Source organism: Miscanthus floridulus, chromosome 10, assembly GCF_019320115.1.
Source record: "Miscanthus floridulus cultivar M001 chromosome 10, ASM1932011v1, whole genome shotgun sequence".
Taxonomy (NCBI): Eukaryota; Viridiplantae; Streptophyta; class Magnoliopsida; order Poales; family Poaceae; genus Miscanthus; species Miscanthus floridulus.
The window spans coordinates 38107630-38131816 of NC_089589.1; the positions used below are offsets into that span (position 1 = coordinate 38107630).

The 24187-nt window shown below is 48.1% G+C and overlaps 1 protein-coding gene across 1 annotated transcript in view; it reads right to left on the minus strand.

The window, feature by feature from the left end:
• LOC136488430 (uncharacterized) overlaps window positions 1-14689 on the minus strand; it is a 98239-nt gene extending 83550 nt beyond the window's left edge. The window contains exon 1 of the mRNA XM_066485364.1: window positions 14315-14689. Within this exon, the coding sequence (XP_066341461.1) occupies window positions 14315-14689 (375 nt within the window). The remainder of the gene's footprint in view (window positions 1-14314) is intronic.
• Window positions 14690-24187: the final 9498 nt, after the last annotated feature.

The following is a 24187-nucleotide window of genomic DNA, read 5'->3' on the forward strand; positions in this document are numbered from 1 at the left end:
CGCCACCACTTGACTGCGCTGGAATGAGTAGCTCGCTGCTGCTGAGTTGGTTCACCGTCTCCCTCCTTTCTCTCATGTCTTAGGTTGAGTAACCTTAGACCTATCTAGTAGCATGTTAGAGACCCACCTTTCACCACCGTCTAGCTAGAACAATGAGAGCACCACCGTGCTCTGTGCGCTGCCGCATGGCCATGCATGCGGCCAAGCTCACTAACGCCACCTTGAGCCCTCACTTGCACCATGTAGCTTCGCTAGGTCACCAGGATGGAGTATCTATCCTCACCTGAGTGTGCCATAGCCAGAGATGGATAGCGTACCACCGCCCGACCTCCACTGTCCGCCATGGCCACCGTTGAGCTTGCTTCGGCGAGCCACCGGACCAACTAAACCTACCTGTCGTTGCGCGGGTGTGAGAAGAGTGCAATGGTGAAGACGCTACCACCGGAGACCTCGCTGTTGGGAGTTCTTGCCAGTTAGCACTGGTCCCCTGTCCTGGTCTCGCTGATGGGTAGGTCCCGTTGACCGCGGGCCCCAGCTGTTAGCCTGTGTATGTTTTGATTTTTTGATTTATTTTCTAGATTTGAATGCATGTTTCAAAAATTCATCTCTCAAGCTAGGAGTGTGCAATTTTGGTGAACCAAATTTTGTTGGATTCCTCATGAAGTGTAGTATTTGATAAAAATATGAAATGCACTGTTGCTGGTATTTTTCAAGGAGAATAAAATAGAGCTATATAAATGCTTTTTAAATGGTTTCTATCTTGGAAAATGCATAACTTGAGCTTGGTATGTGCAAAAATTGTGATTCCAATTTTGTTGAGTTTGTATTGACATGGTATAGCTAGGAAAAAGACTAATCTTGCAGTGGTCATACTTTGGACCTATCGCCCTCTCAAGAGCCTGATGGGCGTCAGCTGTTAGCATTGTTGCCCTGGGTCGTGCTCGTGTGGTGCTAGGGCATTAGCCTATCTCAGTCAGTGGTCTTGAGAGGAAGCGAGCAGAGTGGGATGATCCCTGGCCAAGAGGCGAGTGAGGGAGAAGGCCAATGCAGGGAACTTCCCTGGCCTTGGTCGGGAGGTAGGGAAGTCTTCAAGCCCCCTAATGGAAACGGGGATCCCGATCTTCCGTCAGGTAGAGGTAACTATCGTTGTGGCAGAGAATGACACACCGATCTGGCTTCAGATCGAAAGATCGAACCCTGCAATCTTAGCACCATAGCTCCTCTGGTTATCAACCAAGTCACAGACCAGGTTGACCTCGCCAAGAAGGCTAATCCCTAGGAACTCATCAAGCATGTCGTCTAGCCTAGGAATAGGATGATGATACCAAATAGTAATATTATTGATGGCTCTACAATCAACACACATACGCCAAGTTCCATCTTTCTTAGGAACTAAAAGTATAGGAACGGCACAAGGACTAAGGCTTTCACGTACATACCCGCAGTCCAAAAGGTCTTGGACTTGCCGCTAAATTTCCTTAGTCTCCTCAGGATTGGTTTGATAGGCAGCACGGTTGGGCAAGGTTGCTCCCAGAATCAAATCAATTTGATGCTCTATTCCTCTCATAGGTGGCAGCCTCGAGGGTATCTTAGCTAGAAAAATGTCCTCGTAGTCCTACAAAAGGTTAGTGATAGCAGGAGGCACTGAGCTAACAATATCATCAAGTGAAAACATAGCTCGTTTGCATACCAAAGCATAGCAAATATCATCATCAGAAATTTCAGCAAAGTCACATTTTGTTGCAAGCATAACACCACCCTTCAATTTAATTCCCTCCTTTTTAGGTGGGAAGATAGAATTAGCAACTTGCTGATTTTCAGATTGAATATCATTTGAACTAGCAGTGCGTTCTCTATCAACTTGTACAATTTGAGCAGGTGTCAAAGGTACCAAAGTAATTTTCTTTCCTTTATGCACAAAAGTGTATTTATTACTTCTACCATGGTGTGTAGCATCATTATCATGTTCCCAAGGATGACCCAATAAAAGTGAACAAGCTTGCATAGGTACCACATCACAATCAATAGAATTAGCATAAGAACCAATGGAAAATGAAACTCTGCAAGTTTGTGTTACCTTTGCTTTACCAGAATCATTTAGCCACTGAATATGGTATGGACGTGGGTGTGGGCATGTGGTCAAGCCAAGCTTCTTGACCAAATCAGAACTCACCAAATTGTTGTAGCTACCTCCATCAATAATGACACGTGCTCGATGGTTGCTGATGACAAAGAAAATCTAGAACAAGTTATGGCGTTGTAGCTTCTTAGGTTGCTGGACTTGTGAGCTGAGCATCCATTGTACAATGATGCTCCTATAGGACGCCGTGGCCTTGTCACCAAGGACTTCACTGTCCTCCTCATCTACATCTTGGTCTTCTTCATCCTCAATGTTAGAGGTGCTGATGTAACCATCTTCTGTAGCAATATATGCTCGCTGACTTGGGCAGTCCTTCTGCACATGGCCAATGCCATGGTAGCGGTGGCACTGAATGCTTGAAGTGTGTCCCGTCGATGCAACGGATGAGGCACTCTTGGTAGGCACCTACAAAAAAATTTTACCTAAATCTGAAGGTCGTGTGGGAGGTGCCATAGGTGTAGCAGAAACTCCAGAGGCTGTTGGTTGCTTGCTCGCTGGTGGAGGCGCCTGAAAAGTGGTTGGCTTGGTTAGCCCCGAAGATGGTGCCGAGCGTGGCATGTATGTGGTGCTGACCTTGCTCTTGCTCTGCTATTCACGCCCCTGCAATTCCTTTTCTGCAAACATAGCAAACTAAAACAACTGGTTGACAGTGTTAAATTCTTTATAATCAACAATGTCCTAAATCTCATGCCTCAAACCTGAATAAAAACGACAAATGGCATCTTCGTTCCCCTCCACAACACTACAGCACATTAATCCCTTTTGGAGCTCACCATAGTAATCCTGTACAGATTTATCTCCTTGTTCTAATTGCATCAATTTCTTACGCAAATCTCAATGATAAGAAGGAGGAACAAAGCGATCATGCATAGCTACCTTAAGTTCTTCCCATGTACCAGGTAAAGCATCCTATGTAGCTAGCCCATTCCACCAAATAATGGCAAAATCCTTAAACTCACTAGTAGATTGTCGAACTCTATGATGCTCAGGCACAAGGTGGGCACTAAACTTTTGTTCTACTGTCACTCCCAATCAAGATATCCCTCAGCATCATAATGACCCAAAAAAGATGGTATTGTGAACTTAATCTTAGCATAAGGATCATCGGGTACATGGTGATTATTACCTTGATGGTGGTGGACACCACCCATACCTGTCGTGTTGCGGCGAAGACATCGCCGTAATCTTGCTTGTTGGAAGGCTGCTCGATCTATGTTCCCAACGGCATCATGCACCGTCTCTTCTAGCAAGAGACCATCGGTGTTGCTGCCGGAGACGTCATTGTTGTTGACTGCCACCAATGTTTCCAACTCAGTAACCTTGTCGGTTAGCATGGAAATTCATTTGTCCAATCTCTCCATGCTATTGCCAATGTTGAGTTCAATGAGTGCGTCAGTGACAGCCTTCCTAACGGCCTCATTCATCCTTTTTTGGGCATCCTCTACAACAGCTTGTAGTTGCTCTTGGCTGACACACTCATTGATACCCTTAGGATTGTTATCTCTAGTCTGATCACCTCCTGCCATTGTAAACACAAAAACAGGAACAAACGGTGAAAGTTATCCCTACCAAATGACTACATGGTTGCAGTGGTGTCACTTTTCAAAGCAAGTGCAAGCGTCTTACCAAGCTCTTACAAAGTTTTTACCAACGCAAGCAGTGGGCGGTACAACCGGCGGCTGGTTCGTGATACTTGTGAGGCAGTGGTACCGAGATTGCAAAGCCCTTTTTCTGTACTGATCTGAAGAATTTGTGGAGCTTGGAAGGCAAACAAAGAGTAATATGTATATCTGGCACACAAGTCAGTAACAGAAAGTAATGCTGAATTATAGTCCAAAGTACTTGTTCTCGTTGCTAGTCTAAAATGCTCCAAGTACCAGGTGTGTAACAAACAAGCAAGTATGGTGGATAGCAAGGAGACATGTGTGTGAAAAACAAGTATGGTGGATGGAAACAGCAACACAAACAAGGAACCAGACAACACACGCTAACACAACTCACTTTGGTCTTCTCTATGTGCTCCTCTAGATATTGTTCCTCTTTTGCCCCTCTGTTTTTTCTATTTTTTGGGGCTGTCGTTGTTTTTTTGGGAAATTTTGACTTTTTTATTTTATTTTTTGATATTTTTTCTTCACTTAGGAGCACAAAAGAAGTAACCACAAAAAATATGAGCTTAAACAAGTGAAAGACGTGGCCTGTGGAATTTTCAGAAAACTTGCTCAAAATCGACAAAAACCTTGTGACCACGAAAAGAGGATCTTGTGACCACTTTTTGACCAATTTAAAATTTTCCAACCCTGACAAGTCAGGGGATGGACGGATCCAATTTTTTTTCTAATCGATTTTGATATATGGAACGTCGAAATCGGAGTTTGTATGCGAAAACTGGACCAGTTTTAAGAATTGGCTCCGAATTAGAGGACAAAACGGGAACAATGTGCGCAAAATTGGTCACAGCAGCAAAGATTTGATGGAAACGATGGGGGAAAACACATGAATTGGACTCTAACATGACCTAACCAGCAACAAGACCTTGACCAGGACACAAACTCAACACGACGGACTCTGAAACTGAAATATGCAAAGGCTATGGCGCGGAACGTTCTAGGACAGGGAAAAAATATGGCACTGGACTATAGGATGAAAGCGAAACACTCAAAACTAGGGGATAAATGTGAACTTGATGGTATACCTTAGCTCTGATTACCACTTAATGGAAATGGGGATCCCGATGTTCCGTCAGGTAGAGGTAACTATCGTTGTGGCGGAGAATGACACACCGATCCGGCTTCAGATCGAAAGATCGAACCCTGCAATCTTAGCACCACAGCTCCTCTGGTTATCAACCAAGTCATGGACTAGGTTGACCTTGCCAAGAAGGCTAATCCCTACCTATGCAACGAAGAACACAAGCAAGAACAAGAAAGAACACAACCAAATTGCAGATGAATGATTAATCTCACAAAGTTGGGGTCTCACAAACCGTTGAACGACGAAACTGATCTTGAAAGAATAATCTAAGCAAAACCCAAACCCTAATGGAGGGGCGATGGCTGTTTATGAAGAATCTAGGGTCATGCAAGACCCCTGGACACGCCTCTAATGGGCCCAAACTGGATACATGGTCCAACGGACCAAAAGACGGTATCACAGCACCCTGGCAGATTTTGGATGCTAACTTGTGACCACGATTCCCATTGATTCCGAACATATTTTGATGTAAAACCACTTGGATTGGCTTCCTTATCAAATTAGCTTTCCATCCATATGTGGATTATCGAAAACAGAGTCCGGATACGTCCTGGGTGACCAGTTTAAGGCAGACTGGTCCTAGAGGCCGAGGCATACTTGAAATCATGTTGGACCGGGCCTCCGGTTCCTGTTGGACGTCCTTGCTGGTTATCTTTGCCTCCACCACGTCCTCTAAGTCCTTCATGACCCTCTCCAATGTTCCTAAGCAAGATAACATCATTAGGTAGTAGTCTATTCTCAAAAGTATAAAAAGAATCGCTTAAGAACGAGCTCACCTCTAAATTGAGTTGACGCATTCGAGCCCAGGTCATTGGACCTTGCATGACGGTTGGAGGATCAGCAGATGCATCTAAAGGAGTGATGTCCTCATCACCCCCACCTTGTCGGCTTGGGCTAGGCAAGGCGAGGGGCTACCAGAGCTACGTTCCTTGTTGAAAATCAGAGCGATCAAGCAGCGCGCATGTGTCCCACCTCGGTGGACCAAGGAGTTGACTTCTAGGGGGCAGAGAATGAATAGAAAAAAGCATTAGGGCTCGAGAACTTAGCTGTTTAGCCAGTGTGGGCTTTGGCTGCTCCGTCGACATGATTGCCTCTATGGTCCCGCATGGTGTGTCCAGTGGGCAGCGCTAGAGGCGTCCGAGTTGCGATAGTATCTTGCCAGTGATGACCCAGTGGTCGATCTTGGCCAGCATATAGAACATCTGGTGGCATTCCGAGATGGTGGGTTTCAATCCCAAACTGTTCCAAATATGTCAGGCCAAGACCTCAAGATCTGCTCCCAAGTGGGCTGGCATAGGAGACAACGCCAGGGATCTTTGTCTATCGGTGTAGCCTCCCTGAGCGGGTGAAGCTCACCGTAGCAGTCAACGATGTAGGCTAGGCTCCCAAAGTTCAGGACCTGGCCAGGGGGAAGGCGCCGGCTATGACAGAGAACTCGCTAGGGAGGAGGACGCCACCGTCTAGGGCAGCGCCTCCTGCTCCAGTGATGAGATGGGTGGCTCCAGCCACTGTAGAGCTAGAATCACACTTGATGCGCTCCCCTACCTAGAGTGCTAGCTGTCGTAGGATCAAAACCGCAGCAAGCATTGTTGTTCATCGGGTGTCACTGAGTGTGAGGTCTCTAGTGGCTCAGGTGGACTCAAGAACATGGAAGAACTCAAAGATCACAGATCAGACATAGAGGTTTATCCTAGTTTGTGCTATTAGGGCCCTACGTCTAGCAGTTTGAGTATGTTTGTATTCGAGAGCACCCAAATCGGGGGGTTACAACAGAGTGTAAGAGAGAGATTTGGCAGGAGATCGCTCGGTGTTGATCCTCGGCTCGTTAGCAATGAGGTCTCCTCCTCGTCGGAGAGGAAGAAGACGATGGAAATGGTGGAGGAGCTCTCGATACTCCTCTTGGGTGGCTCTGCTCTTAGTGTAGAGCTCGAGTTATTCTCTCGTGAGGACTCGAATGATCTATTCTGAATCAGCCTCCTTCTATCCTCCTCCCTCTATAGGATCTAACCTCCCCTTATATATCGAGGTAGGTCGGGTACATTGTGGTTTGGGGGTTGTTGACGATCATTATTGAAAATTATAAACCATCAATATACTTTGTATTCATCTTTAAAATCAATCACCAACATAGGTGTAGTGGTTTAAAATAATTATTTTCATGAGTTTTGGTGATTTTGTGAATACAAGAAGATTTAATCAGAAAACAGGTTAAAGTGGGCCATATTATCATAGGACATCAGATCAATTTGTAACGAAACCAACTCTACAAGGCTCTAATCCATCAATTATGGGCCAGAGAAGAAGATCCACATGGGCCAGGACCATGGTGGGGTTGGCCGACCCACCAGGATCCACCCGTCAGCGCCAGTTGTCTTCAACCGACTTTTTGGCTGAAGCTCCACCATTTGTTTAGGTCAGTTTGATCCAATGGTGGGCAAAAGAATTGATGCGGATCAATGACGTGGCGATTACTTGCTCCCTACTCCATCTACCCTATAAAAGGACCCCTAGACCCCCTCCAGAAGGCCATCATGATTCATTGAGAGATCCAATTCATGAGAGAAGATTAGATCTCCAATTATCTTTAGTTCTAGTATAGCTTAGCTAAAGTAAGATCCAAGTAGTCAGGTTATTGTTCAAGATTTTGGATACGTCTCTAGAAGACTTGGTAAAACTAATGTATCGGTTATCTCTTATTGTGACTTTGATCTTAATCTTTATTTTTTTCTCTTCATCATGTTCTTAGTTTATCTTGAGTACATGCATGATATAGTTTTAGTTATCTATAAGTTTATGTTTAAGTTCACGGAGCGCTCAATTCAGTACTCGAGTGGGTTGAGTAGCTAAACTCTGTAAGCGTGGTGCTTATACATTGTTTTGCCTATGGATGCACCCTGCATTTCAATTGTGGTAGATTTACTTGGGGTGACAACCTTGTAGATCCTCTGTATTCCATATCCCGTTTGTAGGAATAGTAGGACTTATGTCTCTAAGGAGAAGCATATTTTTATGCTCTTCCCTAGAGATGTCCCTTATGCATAGATGGAGAGTTAATTATTGTTATAGAGCACGCCCTCTTTTGTGTATTACTTAGTTTTGCTATGCTACATTTATGAGTATCAATCTCTCTCTGAATTGCCATATACTTAAATTATAAATATCTTAAACTTACCCCTGTTTTGAGTATGTGTTTAGTTAATGATTTTATCATAAATAAATATTTATCAATCTCTTATATGCCAACGTTCCTCCCAGTGGTAAAAATATAAATAACGATACCTGGAATACTCCCGGTGAAATGCTACAATGGTATATTTATGCGCTTGTAGAATTCTAAATTTCTAACTCACATTAATAAATGCCAACAAGCATTTCTAGTGCCGTTGCCGGGGAGGAAAAGGCAATAGAAGAATTGATCAATATTATTTATTGATAAATCATAACTATGCACCACTACACTAGCAGGCTTACCCTTGTCTTTTATTTGTTTCTATCTTATACAGGGTATTGCAACATTGATTTTGCTTCACCAACAATTTCTAATTGAATATTCTTATCAAACCAATCAATAGACAACTCAACACTAGTCTTTGAAGTTATGGCTGAAAAGACTCTACGTGAATTCTCTACTCCAAATGCTAATAATGTTCGTACTAGACCGACACTCAAAATCGGAGAAGATGCTTCATTCGAACTTAAGCCATCTCTCATCAACATGGTACAAGCTAGTCCATTCAGTGGAAAGACATATGAAGATGCTAGTGCTCATCTCCAACATTTTCTAGAAATTGGTAGTACACTTATTATTAAAGACATTGATCAAGATACCATACTCCTTCGTCTCTTTCCATTCTCTCTGTTGGGAAAATCAAAGCAATGGTTCTACAACAACAAAGATAACGTTGATACATGGGAAAATGCTCCAATGCGAATTCTAGCTAAGTTTTTCCCTATGGGTAAGACTAATTCTCTACGAGGAAGAATTTCCAATTTTAAGCAACAGAATGATGAAACAACTCCTGAGGCATGAAACAACTCCCGAGTAGAGGCAGAGGGCGTGCTCGGGCTCGGCCCAGTCCTTAGCCAAAAGGTGCGTGCGAGCACACTTGAGGGGTGTAGCCCCCAAGCCCCTAGGCAATCCCGAAGGGATCGGTCGGGGGCTCTCTTGGTCGGGAACCTCTTTCCTCAGGAGTTTAACATACCCCAATGTTAGAATCTCGTCAACAGCCCTACCATGGGCACAAGAAGCAAGAAAAGTGATCCAACAAGTCCTGCCATGAGCACAAGAAGCAAAAGGAGACTTAGCATGTGATTTTCACCATTGTGTTACTCCATGTTATGATATGTATGAATGCAGACTTAATGTAATATTTGAACCTATTTATATGAACCTAAACATATGTATGGTTGTATGCATCTGTGAACCTTATGTATGCATGTGGACCTGATCTAATGTTTCAACCAATTTGTGTGTGAACCACTTTGGCCACTAGTTTGTGTGTCAACCTTTTATGTGTGCTTTACATTCTCTTGATTGGTTCATATATTGTGGATGACATACAATGTTTGGCACTTATATAATGTCATATAAATGGTTGGTATTTATATAAATGTTCCATATCAGCATGTGCTTCTGCTTCATATGTGCAATTAGTGTCACGTAGGGAATGAGTTCATTTTCTTTGATCAAGGGCATTATGGTCATTTCGTGTCCTAGTTAACGGTGTTAGTATATAGAAGTCACGGTAGTGTCACGAGAGGGATGAAATTCAAAATCAGGGCCATATAGGGAACTTTGAAATTCATAGGGCCATAGAAGGGACATGTGACATTCATAGGGCCATACAGGGAATTGGCTCAACTTGTAATGGCTCTCGATCACCTCTAGCCTGCTTCGATACCTGTCCACCTAGCTGTCAGGATCAACACCCTTTTAAATGAATACCCAAGATGATAGTCTTCCATTGATTATTAAATTGGATGGCTCACTTAATCGGTGATCCTGGTACACCTCCCATATGATGTACTAATCAAATGCCAACCTTCATCTAGGATCAAGCTAGAGAGAAAGAATACACCACAACCACAGATAGAACATATTACAAATTCAAAATACTTAAGTTTACAAGCCAGGTTGTTCCACAAACTTAGTTCATAACACCATCAAGTTCAACATCACACACTACCATTAGAGTCTAGCATAAGTCTTCACATAGTTTTGAAAAGATACATGTTGCATGAATGTGCCACGTTCATACAACTATGACACATAGGCCTCTCTACCACTCCTGATCCTCTAGGGACTCGGAAGCATAAAAGAAACCATGCACTGGGGTGGCATTACCTACAAAACTCAAGATTACCACAGGGTGAGTACTCAATTGTACTCTACAGGACTTACCCAATATAATAAACAAAGGAAAGAATCATTATGCAGACCATCGTCATCCTCAGATGACACAGAATGTGCCAGAGGCTTCACTTGAACTGGTAAATTCGAAGCATTACCAAAATCTTCAAAGATATCTTCCTCGATTTCAAAGGGGAACATAGAAGGATGAGGTTCATCATCCTCTAAAGTGTGGTGTGTTCCCTCAATGGAAGGTTCTTTGGCAACCAAATCATGAGAAGGATTTAAAGGAATTTCAAATTCGGTTATGTGCACCTCCTCTTGTTGGTCATGTGCCTCCTCTTGTTGGTCGGGGCTTGCATCAACTTCTTAAGGAAACTCATAAAAAACACTAGTGTAAGGGGTGTTTTCAAGGATTTTCTCAAAAATGGCCTTCCCTTCACCAATGGTTTTGTGTGTGAACGAGCCTCTAGAAGATATGTCAAGGTGGAGAGCAGCTTCCTTGCTAAGGCCAAGTTGGAAGTGGTAAAGTAGTACATGGTTAGGCAAGGAAAGGTTTGGGCCAGAATGGATTAGGCTTATGAACCTAGCCCAGGCTGCTCCTAATGTCTCCTTCTCTTTTTGTTGAAAGGTAATAACTTCTATTCATAGAGCGGCAATTCATGAAAGAGGGAAGAAAGCAAGAAAAAAATTGTCTTGAAATTCATCCCAATTTCCATTTACGCCTACTATGGTATGAGCATACCATTGTTTCGCTCTTCCCAAAAGGGAGAATGGAAACAATTTCCATTTAATGGTCTCTTGTGTCATGCCAGAAATAGTCAGACAAGAACACAGTTGTTCAAACTCTCTAAGGTGGGTATAAGGATTTTCATCCTCTTGCCCAGAGAAGGATTGCTCCAAACCATGGCTATGAAAGCTTGTTGGTATTTTTTAACGCACATAGAAAAATCCGCAAGCGCACATATACCATTGTAGCTTTCACCCAGGAGTATTCCAAGGTATTGGTTTCCAAGGGGAATGCGAAGTGTTCTAATAAGGATGAAGTACGTCCAAAGAAAAATAAGCTAAAGTATTTTTGTGGGTAGAGAGGGTTTTCTAAAGTTTTCCAAAGATAAACTAGCTAACCAAGGATCAGGCTTACTATACTTACTTACTTTAGAGAAATAGTACCTTTTTGACTCTCGAAGGAGGTGAGAAAAGGTAGTCAGGGCAAGGCGACCTAAAGCTCTATGAAAACACCAATCCGAACGTGGTGGATTACAAAGGCCTAATAGAGCTATCACCTCTGGGGCTACCACAACTAACCATGGTATTGGGCACAAACTCAGGTAAACACTAGCCTAGACACCATGTCTACGCTAACGATTACTACTCTAATCCAGATCTTATGACTAGAGCACTTGATGCAAGCGGAGTTCTCATAAGTAAAGTATAATAAGAACTGAACTTAATTAAATAGAAAACTTAGAATTACCAGAAGAAGAACCTGGATATAACTCAAGGTTCAATCAGATCCGTAGAGGTACAAAGTCGAGGAGAATCCGACAGATCCAGCTTCTCCTCAACTCTCTCCTCACCTCCCTCCCTATTTTCTCTACTTGTCGGGTTTATAAACCTAGGGTCCCTCATGGACCGGCTTCCCAGCAAAGGCTCGACCCAGCAGACAATGTTGTGAACGATGCACAACTCCTGGGCTAGCCCAAATACCTAGACAACAGGCCAGAGGGGCGATCCAATCTCCGATCGGAAGGCCTGGCTGAGGAGGAACGGCGCCCGCTTCCAACTTCGGCCCACCTCTCCGATCGGAGCGCTTGCTCCAGTCTCCAGCCCACCTTTGGATGGCCTCTCTGACCGGAAGGTCTTGCCAAACACCACTTCCGACTCTGACACATGTCTCCGACTGGGGATGCGACCAAACCCCTGCTCACTACTCTTCTTCAACTAGCGCATTCAGAGCCAACTAGGACCAACCAACCCAGGATGCCTGCTCGGTAAGGACCAGTAAATGGATGGAGAAAGTAAGGCAGGGCACTTAAGTCAACCACAATACCAAGGACCATACCCTATACACCTATAGGACCATAACCTGCGACCTGCTTGGCATCATAGAATCGAAGCAGTGTTGTAGGCGTCGACATTTTCTCCTACAGTGTTGTGGGCGCCATCAACTCCCATACCAAACGAATATGGTAAGGCTCCACATGCCTCTGAGGCATCAACAGTGTTGTGGGCGCTGACATTTACCATGCCAGGCGAACATGGTAAAACCCCTTGCATGCCTTTGGGTATCAATAGTGTGGCAGGCACCGACATCTGCCATACCTGAAGAAGACGACACAACCTCCCATGTGCATCTGACATTAAACAGTATTGTGGGCACCTACCATCATCCTGTACCCACCGGCATGGGCAACAAGACTTAGTAAGCATATGCACTCTCTCCCTCTCACTTGTAAGGCCATCCCCTTCATCTATAAAAGGGGATGCGCTCTCTCCAACACATCTTAGTTTATTCAGATCGATCAGTTTACTAGTACACAACAATAGAACCACCAGGTTAAAACCATGAGCACATGCTTGAACACTTAGCACATAGCAGAGCTCCCATCACTCTTAGCCCCTCTAACCAGAGTTCGACTGGACCTCTTGTACCCCCATCTTTCTCCTTCTCATTTGTAACCCCACTGCAAACTTTGAGCACCTGGGCTCAGGAATAAAGTCGTCGACCGACTCAAACTGGACGTAGGGCACGTTGCCTAAACTAGTATAAACCCTATGTCATTGAGTGTTAGGCCACCTCTAATCACAACGTATGGCAAAACTACAAATATTTACGTGTTGGTCACTTTCTGCACTGACAGTTGGCGCCATCCGTGGGGAAGACATTGTACGTTCAACATTTTTTGGTCATCGGATGGCCCACCTTTCCGCCACCTTCGCCATGGTGGGCTCAAGCGATACGACTCGCTTTGGCTCACTAGAGTTTCCTGCACTCCCACCTATTGGGATGTGGGTTCCACCCGTCTTCGAGCCATCCCAGGCCTTCCTCTTCGGAAGCCTGGACTTCGTCACCGACTGGCTCGGCGTACTACACCTCCGCGAGGAGGCACTCGTTCCGGTGCCCATTGGAGGGACGCCCTCCATCGGCTCTGGGACACCCAACGACTTCAGCGACGAAGCGCCTGCGCTTCACTCCGAGCAAACTCTCTGCTCAAACTCCACTGTGAGTAATGTACATGCTGTTATTTACTTACTATTCACTATATTCCACCGATTATCCGAAGGGACCCTGTTGTCCCTACTATGACCGCCATGTGACCGGTTCCCCTATGGCCTCGCGTCCCCCATGGATGTGTATGCCTAGGGGCTCCAAAGGATGCCGATGCCGCCCCCTCTCATGTCCAAATTCATGGGGATGGCAAGCTATGCTCCCACCTATTTCCTTGACCTCATGGATGACGATGTTGACAGTGACAGCTCCAGCATCGGCGATGTGGCACCTAGCCACCGTCCGTCCCAGGAGTGCGCTATGGCGAACGCTCCGGGACAGCCGCTAGTGGTAGCAGAGTCCTTATGGACTCACACCCCTCTGGACCCTTGTGCGGGGACCCATCGCGCTCACTCAAGAGCACGGCGAGGAGCTAAGACAACGGCGGTAGAACCAGCCGCCACCTGCGTTGGCACGCTCGGTGCACCACACTATGCCCCGTGCACATAAAACGGTGAGTGACGCTTGGGGTCACGCCTGCCAGGTCCAGTGCAACATCATGGATGGGGGGAGCGATCCCCCACAGTTTGCTCAGGCTAACCAGAACATCGCCGCTATGGCAATGCTTCTGCGCGGCCTTCCCTAGCCGAACGACCCCTAGGAACAGGCGATCCACCGGAACCTCCAGGCACTGGTGGAAACCACCGCCGTTCAACAAGCAGAGAGCTCTACATCGCGACACCAACTCAAGGCCTCTCTCCCCACCAGGGGAGTGGGGACGCACCAGATGAATCATTCCACCCGCTCACCGCTATAGCTGCCGAGCGCGGCATAGGAGGTTGCATCTGCATCCCGGTCTGACCTGGCGCCTGCTCCACACCAACCGCCTATACGCGAGCGGCTCGGGCCAAACCAAGACGCTCATAGAGTCATCAACAGCTAGTGTCAGTCTCAACATGATGATGGCGTCCATCAAGTGGCAGTGATGGTAGGCGACACAGACCTCAGTCGGACCATCACGAGGAGTGGTGAAACGCACCCTAGGTGCGGTCGCTGGCCGGATGACCGGAGTCCTAGCCCAGATGGCCTGGGACCACAGGCCTTTGCCCGATGCATCAGGAGAGTGCTGCTCCCATAGTGCTTCAACGGAGGCTGAGGCAAAGGCAAGACCAAGCGCCAGGATCAGGACGAGGGTCCCTCCACACAGAGGTGCAAAAAGAACAAAGAAGATCGTCATCGACTGGCCAACTCCATGTTGGTCGCCACAACTGATCACACGGACAAGCAGCCCTAGCAGGGCCTTTCAGACCACTTCAATGAGCTCATGGAGAGCCCGTGCACCAACCACACCTACCCCATCAAACACCTCTACATGGACTGCAAGGTCCTCAAGCGCCTTCTACGATAGGCCGACGGGCCGAAGGAAGGAAAAGGCAAAGAAGAAGCGGTCAAGAAAGAGAGCATAGCGGGCAAGGATCCAGCTGACTGAAGGTTGAGGTGATCCGACCGGACGCCTACCAACTGAAGGACGACAACAACAACATTCTCACCAATGCTTGGTACAGCTATGTCGTTTCTTCCCCTAAAATTTAGTCTTACCATTGTTTACTTAATGTTTGCTCCTATAAAAGCTCCCCGACCCGAACACTTTTGGCCTAGGTCACTCGGGGGCTCCATGGGGGTGCACTACCACCTCTCTTGTCATTTACTATCATATGGTAAAACTCCTTCCTACCTAAACAAAAGGGTAGTTCATTCCTTTAAATTACCTTACGTAGCTTTGCTTTAAATATTCCGACCGATCGCACCCCGCCTCTACCTACGGTTACGAGCAGCTGAGCCTCATGGGCCATGCCCGGGCTACTAAGGTTGCAGCCTACGGGATGAACGGGCAAGTGCAAAAAAGAAAGAATAAAAAACAAAATTATGCTAAGGTAAAACTAAGGAACAAATGGGACAAGCTTCCCCAAATGGAGCGATTCCATCACAAAAAACAAAACTGATTGTATTCATTGAGTACACAAGAACATTTACACGGGGGCTCCCCCATGAACTTAACTCTTTACATCTGCTAAACTACTTATACTTTATAAGCTATTGCGGCTGCCCGACAACATCTGTTGTTGGTGCGACCGGCGAAGGCACGGGCTGCTCGCTCCCCGGCTGGACGACATTCGGCTCGGTTGAAGGCGGGGCGACATCCACTTCTGACCCAAGCTCCACGCCATCCATAGGCTAGGCGAAGTCCTCCTAACGCATGCTTCTGGTCATGTCCTCATGGCGAGCATCCATCACCTACTGCATGGAGCCTTGCTTGGCCAACAACTTTGTGTGTGGCAGCAAGCTCTCCCCGAGCGACTAGATGTCCTCCATGCTACAGCCGTCGGCATACCCACTGTAGATGGTGGAGAAGTCTAGGTTCGGGTGGTACATCGCCACCAAAGTCAACATCCCTAATGCTCCATAGAATGGCTCATGGGTGATGAGGGCCTGGACCTCATCCGGAACCTCCTCCAGCCAGATGGCGGGCGTGCTGGTACTTGGCGCTGACCCAAAGACCTCCGAGACGACAAGCTAGGCAATATTGCGGATCTGGTCAAGTTCCCCCTCAAGAGCACATCGCTCTTCAAGGGACTTGGCCAGTGCCTCTGCATTTTAGCCAAACATCGCCTTGGTCATCTCTAGGTCCCACTCCAATGACTCCACCTTTCTGCCCAGCACTGGAAGAAGGGTGACAAGCTTAGAAGCAAGCTAAAGGAAGAAACCAACATGACAAAAAATAGAAAAGATACGTACCGAGGTGGGAGTTCTCAAGGATGGAGAGTCCCTTCGCCTGCCGGGTCACCTGCTCATGCAGCCGGGCATTTGCCTCCTCCGTCCCCATCACCTAGCCCTAGAGCGTGAGCACATCCTGGTCAGCCTCTGACCAGGCCTTCCGCTCCGACGCTAGGGCGCCCTGCTCCGCATCCAAGGTCTCTAGGGTACCTCAGAGCGCCGCCTCGATGTCCGCTAGGGACTTCTGTAGTGTCACCTCAGTCTCCACCTAGCGGGCCTTTGCTACCTCAAGCCCCCACTCAGCGGTAGTCGCCTGCTCCACCGCCCATGCCTCGGTCGCCTTCGTTGCCCGGTCCTAGGACTCACGGCGGGCGGACTCCAGCTGGTGCTCAAACTTGGCCATTCGGGCGTGCTCCATCTAGAGGAAATGAGACTTGTGGCACAACATCTCCTGCAGACCCTGCAAAAACAAGAAGCAAGCATGCTAAGGCAACCAACGAGAGACCAAGGGGTCAAGGACAAGCATGGGAAACTCACCTCCATGTCATGGCATAGGTCGACCTGGACCAACCGCTGGATGGACTTAACCCGCTCCTAGGCATCCTCAAGCTTCACCGACAGCTTGGCAAGATCGGACTCCATGGCGAGTCCTCTCCACCCAAGGATGTCCTAGAGCTGACACTCCTGCGAATCTCGAAGGATGAACCAAACATTTGTCGGGTCCTCGGGGTAGGGCCACACTAGGTTAGTCTCCTCCAGCCCGCTGGAGGGCCCAGCCTCCGACCGGACCACCGCTAGCTCCCACGATAGCACCGGTGGCTCCACCTCATCATTCGCTTTGTCGTCAGAGGGGATCTCCACCACCTCGATTTCATGGGCCACCGACAGGCGTTCTGGCTCCATCTCGGCCGCATCTCCCCCCAGCACCTCCAACTCTAAAGAGGAAGGTGAGCCGTGCAGCCCTCTGCCTGGCGAGACAGGGAGCCCGATCTCCCTCTCCTCTTCCACCGTAGCCGGTGGAGGAGGGGCTGCAAGGGACACCTCCGACATGGCCTCCGTCATCACCACCGGGATCACCACCAACACCATCACCGTCGCTGCTGCCGTACTAGCAACCGACCCAGGGGGCGCTGCCCCTGGAAGGGAAGGATCTGCCACCACCACCCTGCTCTCCACGCCGTTTGCCGTGGTGTGATGCAAGGTGGGCCTCCAAACCTCCTACATAGGAGTTGGGGCGATGCTCAGCCCCATCAGCATCCGGCCGCTGTCGAAAAAGTATAGGTTAGTCACACTCCAAAAAACTAACAGCATGATCAAAACGAAACAAAAAGGGGTATATCGGGATGAAAACGGTATGACTCTGAAGCCCTGACATGACGACGATGGGCCCACAGGGCAAGGACCACTCTGGGGCCACGACCCGCGCCCCCTCGCTTCAACCAGGGGAGTCGACTCAATCGCCAGCTGCTCGGCCTACAAATCACCACGACCATTGGCTCGAGGCACGCCAACTACAGTAGCTTATGGGGTATCCTCCCGCTATGAGTCACGCGTCGGCGCTAGCCCCGATGACGCATGGGTGCAAACCCGCTCCTCTGACCGCCTGCCTTGCTCTGTCATGCCCGTGGCAGGCGAGGATGAGACCGGCGATGCCACCAAAGGGCATAGTGACCGTGTCCGCTTCGTCTCCCATTCGCTGATGGTATTCGCGCTCATGGCACCCTCCTCAGTGCGAGAACATCACCGTGCCTCTCTGCCTCCTGCTCGCCGCCAGCGGACGCAGCCACAGGATCGTGATGCTCCACCAAGGTCGCAATGACCTCCCAGCTTTCCTCCTCCTCGGAGAAGATCATGTCATCCCCCACCTCTATGGGGTCCTCTGACTCAAGCTCTGACTCGATGTCGCTCCTATTTTCCCCAGCCCACATGCACCGGGTGATCTCCTTCTCCTTCTCATGCTTCCACCGAGCCTCCTCGGCTTTCTTCTTCTTCTTGGCATCCGCCGCCTCCTTCTGGGTGGCCTGCCGAGCCGTGCCCTATAGCCCCTTCAGAAGGTGTAGCCGGGACTTGTAAACTCCAAGTCCCTATGAAACAGGTGAATCAATAAAAAACAGGAGAACAAAGGGGGAAAAGAACACGGAGTAAAGAAAGGGGAGCATACCAGTTTGGACACCACCGAGGAGTTGAGAGGTCCGGGCTTTCCATCAATGTTCTACTTGGGCTTCAGCAACAGCACCCGGTCAAGGCGACTCTAGACCTCATCGTTTAGCAGCTCCTCTAGCAAAGCGCGATCAGGGTCCGTCGGGCTGCTGTACTTCCCATCGGCCATGTCCTCTCTGCCAATGGAGCAACCCGATGGTGGAAAAGGGTGTGGAACACCCACACCCCATCAAGGCCACAACACATGAGCTTCTTAAGCTCCACCTCGATAATCTCCACCTTATGCTTCTGCCAGCTAGCGGGGCCCACGACTAGCTGTCCAACCTCTCTGACCTCCTGCTAGTGAAGGGAGGGAACGGTGCCTCCACCGGGTTCTTGATGTAGAACCATTCTCCATGCCACCCCCAATTGGAATCGTAGGGGATATACATGGGGTATGAGCCCCCCATGCTCGTTTCTTCTGTAGGGCGAAGCCCCCATCTGCGTGGCCTCGGGCGGATTCCCCACCAACAAAGTTTGCCTAGAGAACATCCACCGAAAGAAGTCCACATGCGGCACCATCCCAAGGAAGGCCTCGCACACGGTGACGAAGCCGGTGATATGCAGCACCCTAGTCGGATTGAGGTGCTGCAGCTCCAAACCCCACTCGTTGAGGAGCCCACGTAGGAACTAGTGCGTAGGGTATCCTAGCCCATGCTCGTGGAAAGCAAGGAAGGAAACCACCTCGGCGGGCTGAGGTTGCGGGAAATCCTCCCTCCCAGGAGCCCTCTAGTGCGTCACCTCCTTCGATGGCAGAAACCCCTTCTCGGCGAAGGCCTCCAACACCGACTACCTAACAACGGATGACCTCCAACCCAATATTTCACTCCGGGTTCGCGAATGGATTTGTGAGTTTTCTCCTCTCCCTCGCTCTCTCCCTTTTCTCTCCTAGGAACCGTCATGGCACTCAGATGCTCTTGGCGAGAAGGAAGAAAGAGAAGAGACGGCAGATGAGGAATAGGCGAAGGAACGGGGTGAAAGCCCTCTCCCTTCTCCTACTTAAAGAAAAGGGTGCAGCAGTTGGGGATGAAACGACAATCGGGGAAAGGCGAAACGACATTGGTGAAAACCCCTCTCTCTTCCCCATTTAATGCAGATGGGATACGATGGGACGTGCCCTGACCGATATGACGCACCCTGCCTGACAAAATGGTGCCTGATCAGATGGGACATGGCCTAGGTATGGCCCACCACTACCGCACGACCAGGCACAAAAAACAAAGTGCCACCACACGCAGGCGGCTCTCCACCTCCCCAGGCGGGACATGGGAAAACCCAAACAATAGGATCTCTGCCAGGAGAGACCAATTGGGCTTCCTAAGTCAATTGAGCGACCTAGGAAAATGCCAAGAGATAGGTAAGGAGCAAAGGGACACCCCATGTGGGCCATGTCGACTCCATCACGAACGACAAGCATGGGTCCCGGTCGAACATTTCCGATTGGAGCTCTTCAAACCCCGTCACTTGAGTCATCAAGGTAACATTACCGACCCCCGCTCATTCTTTATAATCATTCATACATCCATACACGCATTCATTCCATACGCCCGCGTCCCCCAGATGTTTCTACCTGAATCACCTGGGGGCTCGGGAACTAAAGCATTACGTATGCAGTCAAATGCATCACAACGCTTCGTGTTGCGTCATGAAGTGGTAGTTGCCTCATTCAACATGAGCAATGATCGATCGGGTTCGAAGGCCAGCCCACGAAGGGCTCAAGGCTGCCTCGCATCAAACAGAGCTAGGGGAGAAAATGCAGATGAGCCCCATGTGGCCCTCGCCCAGTCTACCCCAGAGCAGACAGGGTCATCTCAACCTTCTCGTTCGATCCTAAACCTCTACCAAGCCCACATAATCTCCATCGAGGGGAGGCCAACAGGCCACCCAGGTCGGTCTCCGGAACGACCTAGGCATCTATTGGGTTGTAGGTAAAGGAGCAGTGAAATGTCACAAGAGGGCGATGCTGACCCCGTCACGAACGATGGACCCAGATTCCACTCGATCATACCAACTAGCGAGCTCACCGAGCGCGTCACTCAAGCTTGAGCGATCGAGGCAAGCGACAAAGCTCAGCCCCTCTGGTTGTGAGAAACCAAGGATGGGGTAACGCACAAAACTCAAACCAACCCCTATCAAGCTCAATAGGGCTCAGGGGCTCAAGACACCTAAAACTAATTGCCTCGGCTACGTGAGCTGCACCGACGCCAAGATCTACGAGCTCTGCCTCGCCCGATCCCAAAACTAACTGCCTCAGCTACACAGGCTTCACCGACGCCAGGATCTGCAAGCTCCGCCTCGCCCGATCCCAAAACTAATTGCCTTGGCTGCGTGGGCTACACCGATGCCAGGATCTGTGAGTTTCGCTTTGCCTGATCCCAAAACTAACTACCTTGGCTGCGCGGGTTGCACCAACACTAGGATCCGCAAGCCCTGCCTCGCCCGATCCCAAAAAAAACTAACTGCCACGGCTATGCGGGGATTTGGTTGACAACTTTGTCTCAACTAAAATACATGCACACACACCCGCTGATAAAAAACCCCAGGTGATTCTGCCCGAATCGCTCTAGGGCTCGGGGGCTACACCCCCAGGTGCGCTCGCGCGCACCCACCGATGAAATGAAACCTCCCCCGCTGGCATCAAGAAAAAAACTGCAGATGATTCTGCCCGAATCACCAAAGGCCTCGGGGGCTACACCCGTGGGTGCGCTCACGAGCACCCACCGACGAAACGAAACCTCCCCCGTTGGCATCATGGAAAAACCCCCAGATGATTCTGCCTAAATTGCCCGGGGGCTTGGGGGCTACACCCGCGGGTGCGCTCGCGTTTACCCACTGACAAGGCAAAAATCCCCTAGACAATTCTACCCAAATCGCCCAGGGGCTTGGGGGCTCTTGTTGGGTTTATAAACCCAGGGTCCCTCATGGACCAGCTTCCCAGCAAAGGCTTGGCCCAGCAGACAACATTGTGAATGATGCGTAACTCTTGGGCCAGCCCAAATACCTAGACGATAGGCCAGAGGGGCGATCTAATCTCCGACCGGAAGGCCTGGCCAAGGAGGAACGGCACTCGCTTCTGACTCCAGCCCACCTCTCTGACCAGAGCGCTCGCTCTAGTCTCCAGCCCACCTCTAGACTGCCTCTCCGACTAGAAGGCCTGGCTAAACACCACTTCCAACTCCGACCCGCATCTCCTACTGGGGATGCGACCAAACCCCTACTCACTACTCTTCTCCAACTGGCGCATTCAGAGCCGACTGGGACCAACTGACCTAGGACGCTCGCTCGGTAAGGACTAGTAAACGGATGGAGAAAGTAAGGTAGGGCACTCAAGTCAACCACAATACCAAGGACCATACCCTATACACCTGTAGGATCGTACCCTATGACTTGCCTGGCATGATAGAACCGAAGCAGTGTTGTAGGCGCCAACATTTTCCCCAACAGTGTTGTGGGCGCCATCAACTCCCATACTAGACGAATACGATAAGGCTCCACATGCCTCTAAGGCATCAATAGTGTTGTGGGCGCCGGCATTTACCATGCCAGGCGAACATGGTAAAACCCCTTGCATGCCTCTGGGTATCAATAGTGTGGCAGGCATCGACATCTGCCATACCTGAAGAAGATGACACAACCTCCCACATGCATCTGACATTAAACAGTATTGTGGGCGCCTACCATCATCCTGTACCCACCGGTGTGGGCAACAAGACTTAGTAAGCATACACACTATCTCCCTCTCACTTGTAAGGCCATCCCCTTCATCTATAAAAGGGGATGCGCTCTCTCCAACACATCTCAGTTGATTCAGATCGATCAGTTTACTAGTACAAAACAACAAAACCACCAGGTTCAAACCACGAGCACATGCTCGAACACTTAGCACATAGCGGAGCTCCCGTCACTCTTGGCCCCTCTAACCAGAGTCCGACCAGACCTCTTGTACCCCCCATCTTTCTCCTTCTTGTTTGTAACCCCACTGGAAACTTTGAGCACCTGGGCTCAGGAATAAAGTCACCGACCGACTCAAACTAGACATAGGGCACGTTGCCTGAACTAGTATAAGCCCTGTGTCATTGAGTGCTAGGACACCTCCGATCACAACGTACGGCAAAACTACAAATATTTACGTGTTGGTCACTTTCTGCACCAACACTACTACAGCTAGGTGAGAGCCACCTAGAGGGACACTACTACAAAGTGTATGAAATTAGAATGAAGCTCTATTGCATAGTGTGCCTTTCTAGAAGAGGTATGGCGGTCCTTTTATAGTGAAAGGTGGACTAGGGAGCATGCAAACGCCATTTCATCAATCCATGTCACTTTCCTTGGCCACCATTGGATAAACCGACTTCAAACCACCTTAGAATCAACGGTGCAGATCTTGGAAGCGTGCGCGAGGTGGTGGAGGGCTAGGGGCCCACTAGCAGGTCAGCCGACCTACACATAGGGTCGGCCGACCCCCCTTATGGCAGGTGGGCCACCCCCTCTGGTAAGTGGGCCCTACACTCCGTCTTGAGTGGATTTTCGTAGGTTTGCACACTTGTTGACTTCGGTTTGCATACTTGGAGTATATGACGATGGGCCCATTGATCCTATGAAGTAAACCAAAATCCTTTGGATGCTTCTAGATGTCCTGTTTTTGCATAATCTTCCCTATTTGACCCTGCAAGCATAATTCTCCAAGTACAAGTGGAACCAAGTAAAATCTTAACATCTTTATTGGTCCTTATATTTATGGTTGATGTTAGCAACAGCCATCAAGTTCCCCCACACTTGTTCTTTGCTCGTCCTCGAGTAAAGATATAAGATAAAAGTACAGATGAAAGATAAAAGTAAACATGAGCATAACATCTTAAGATATATAGCCAACATAAAGCCTATTCCAAAACATTTCTTACACAGGTGGGATATGTGGCGTTAGCTAACATATATCCTTGGGCGGTTGAAAAGTGGAATAGCTCTTGAAGCGAAGTCATCTTCCCAAATTCTCATCTTAGCAACTTGGAGTTTTTTTAAAGTTTTCACAAGAAAAGCATAGTTCACTTATACTCCTCAAATGGTACTCTCAAATCGCTCAATGGTGTATGATTCCTCACCAGGGCATATCATAGTAATGCCTTCTTTTCCTTCCTACTTCAAAAAAACTTATGTGGAGCTCAGGTAGGGAAAATATGAAAGCATACTTGTATGGAATATATTGCTAAGGCAAACAATGGATCCATGGTGAAAAATGTCATACTCTTAGACCAAGATGTGCATGTGTGTGGATATATGGTGTATGTATACTCCTTTTGTAGATAAGATCTCTCTCTAACTTATTATTTTGAGACATGGCTATCTTTCTTCTCTCTTCTTTTTTTACTAAGCATGAGCCTTCATGTGCTCACATATTTTTTCTATACTTGGACCTTCATGTGTCCATATATATATATATATATATATATATATATATATATATATATATATATATATATATATATATATATATATATATATATATATATATATATATATATATATATATATATATATATATATATATATATATTCTTTTTCTCGTACTTTTGCATAGCCCATGTCTCCTCTACTAAACCATATATTTAGAGAGAGATCATACTTTTAAAACATGGAGCATATATTTTTGTGGAACCTATCATGCATGTTTTTGCCTACTCCTAGTGTAGCAGTAGAATATTTTTGGGTGGATCTAAATGGAAGGCATGTTTTTGCGCCTACTCCTAGTGTAGGAGTAGTGCAT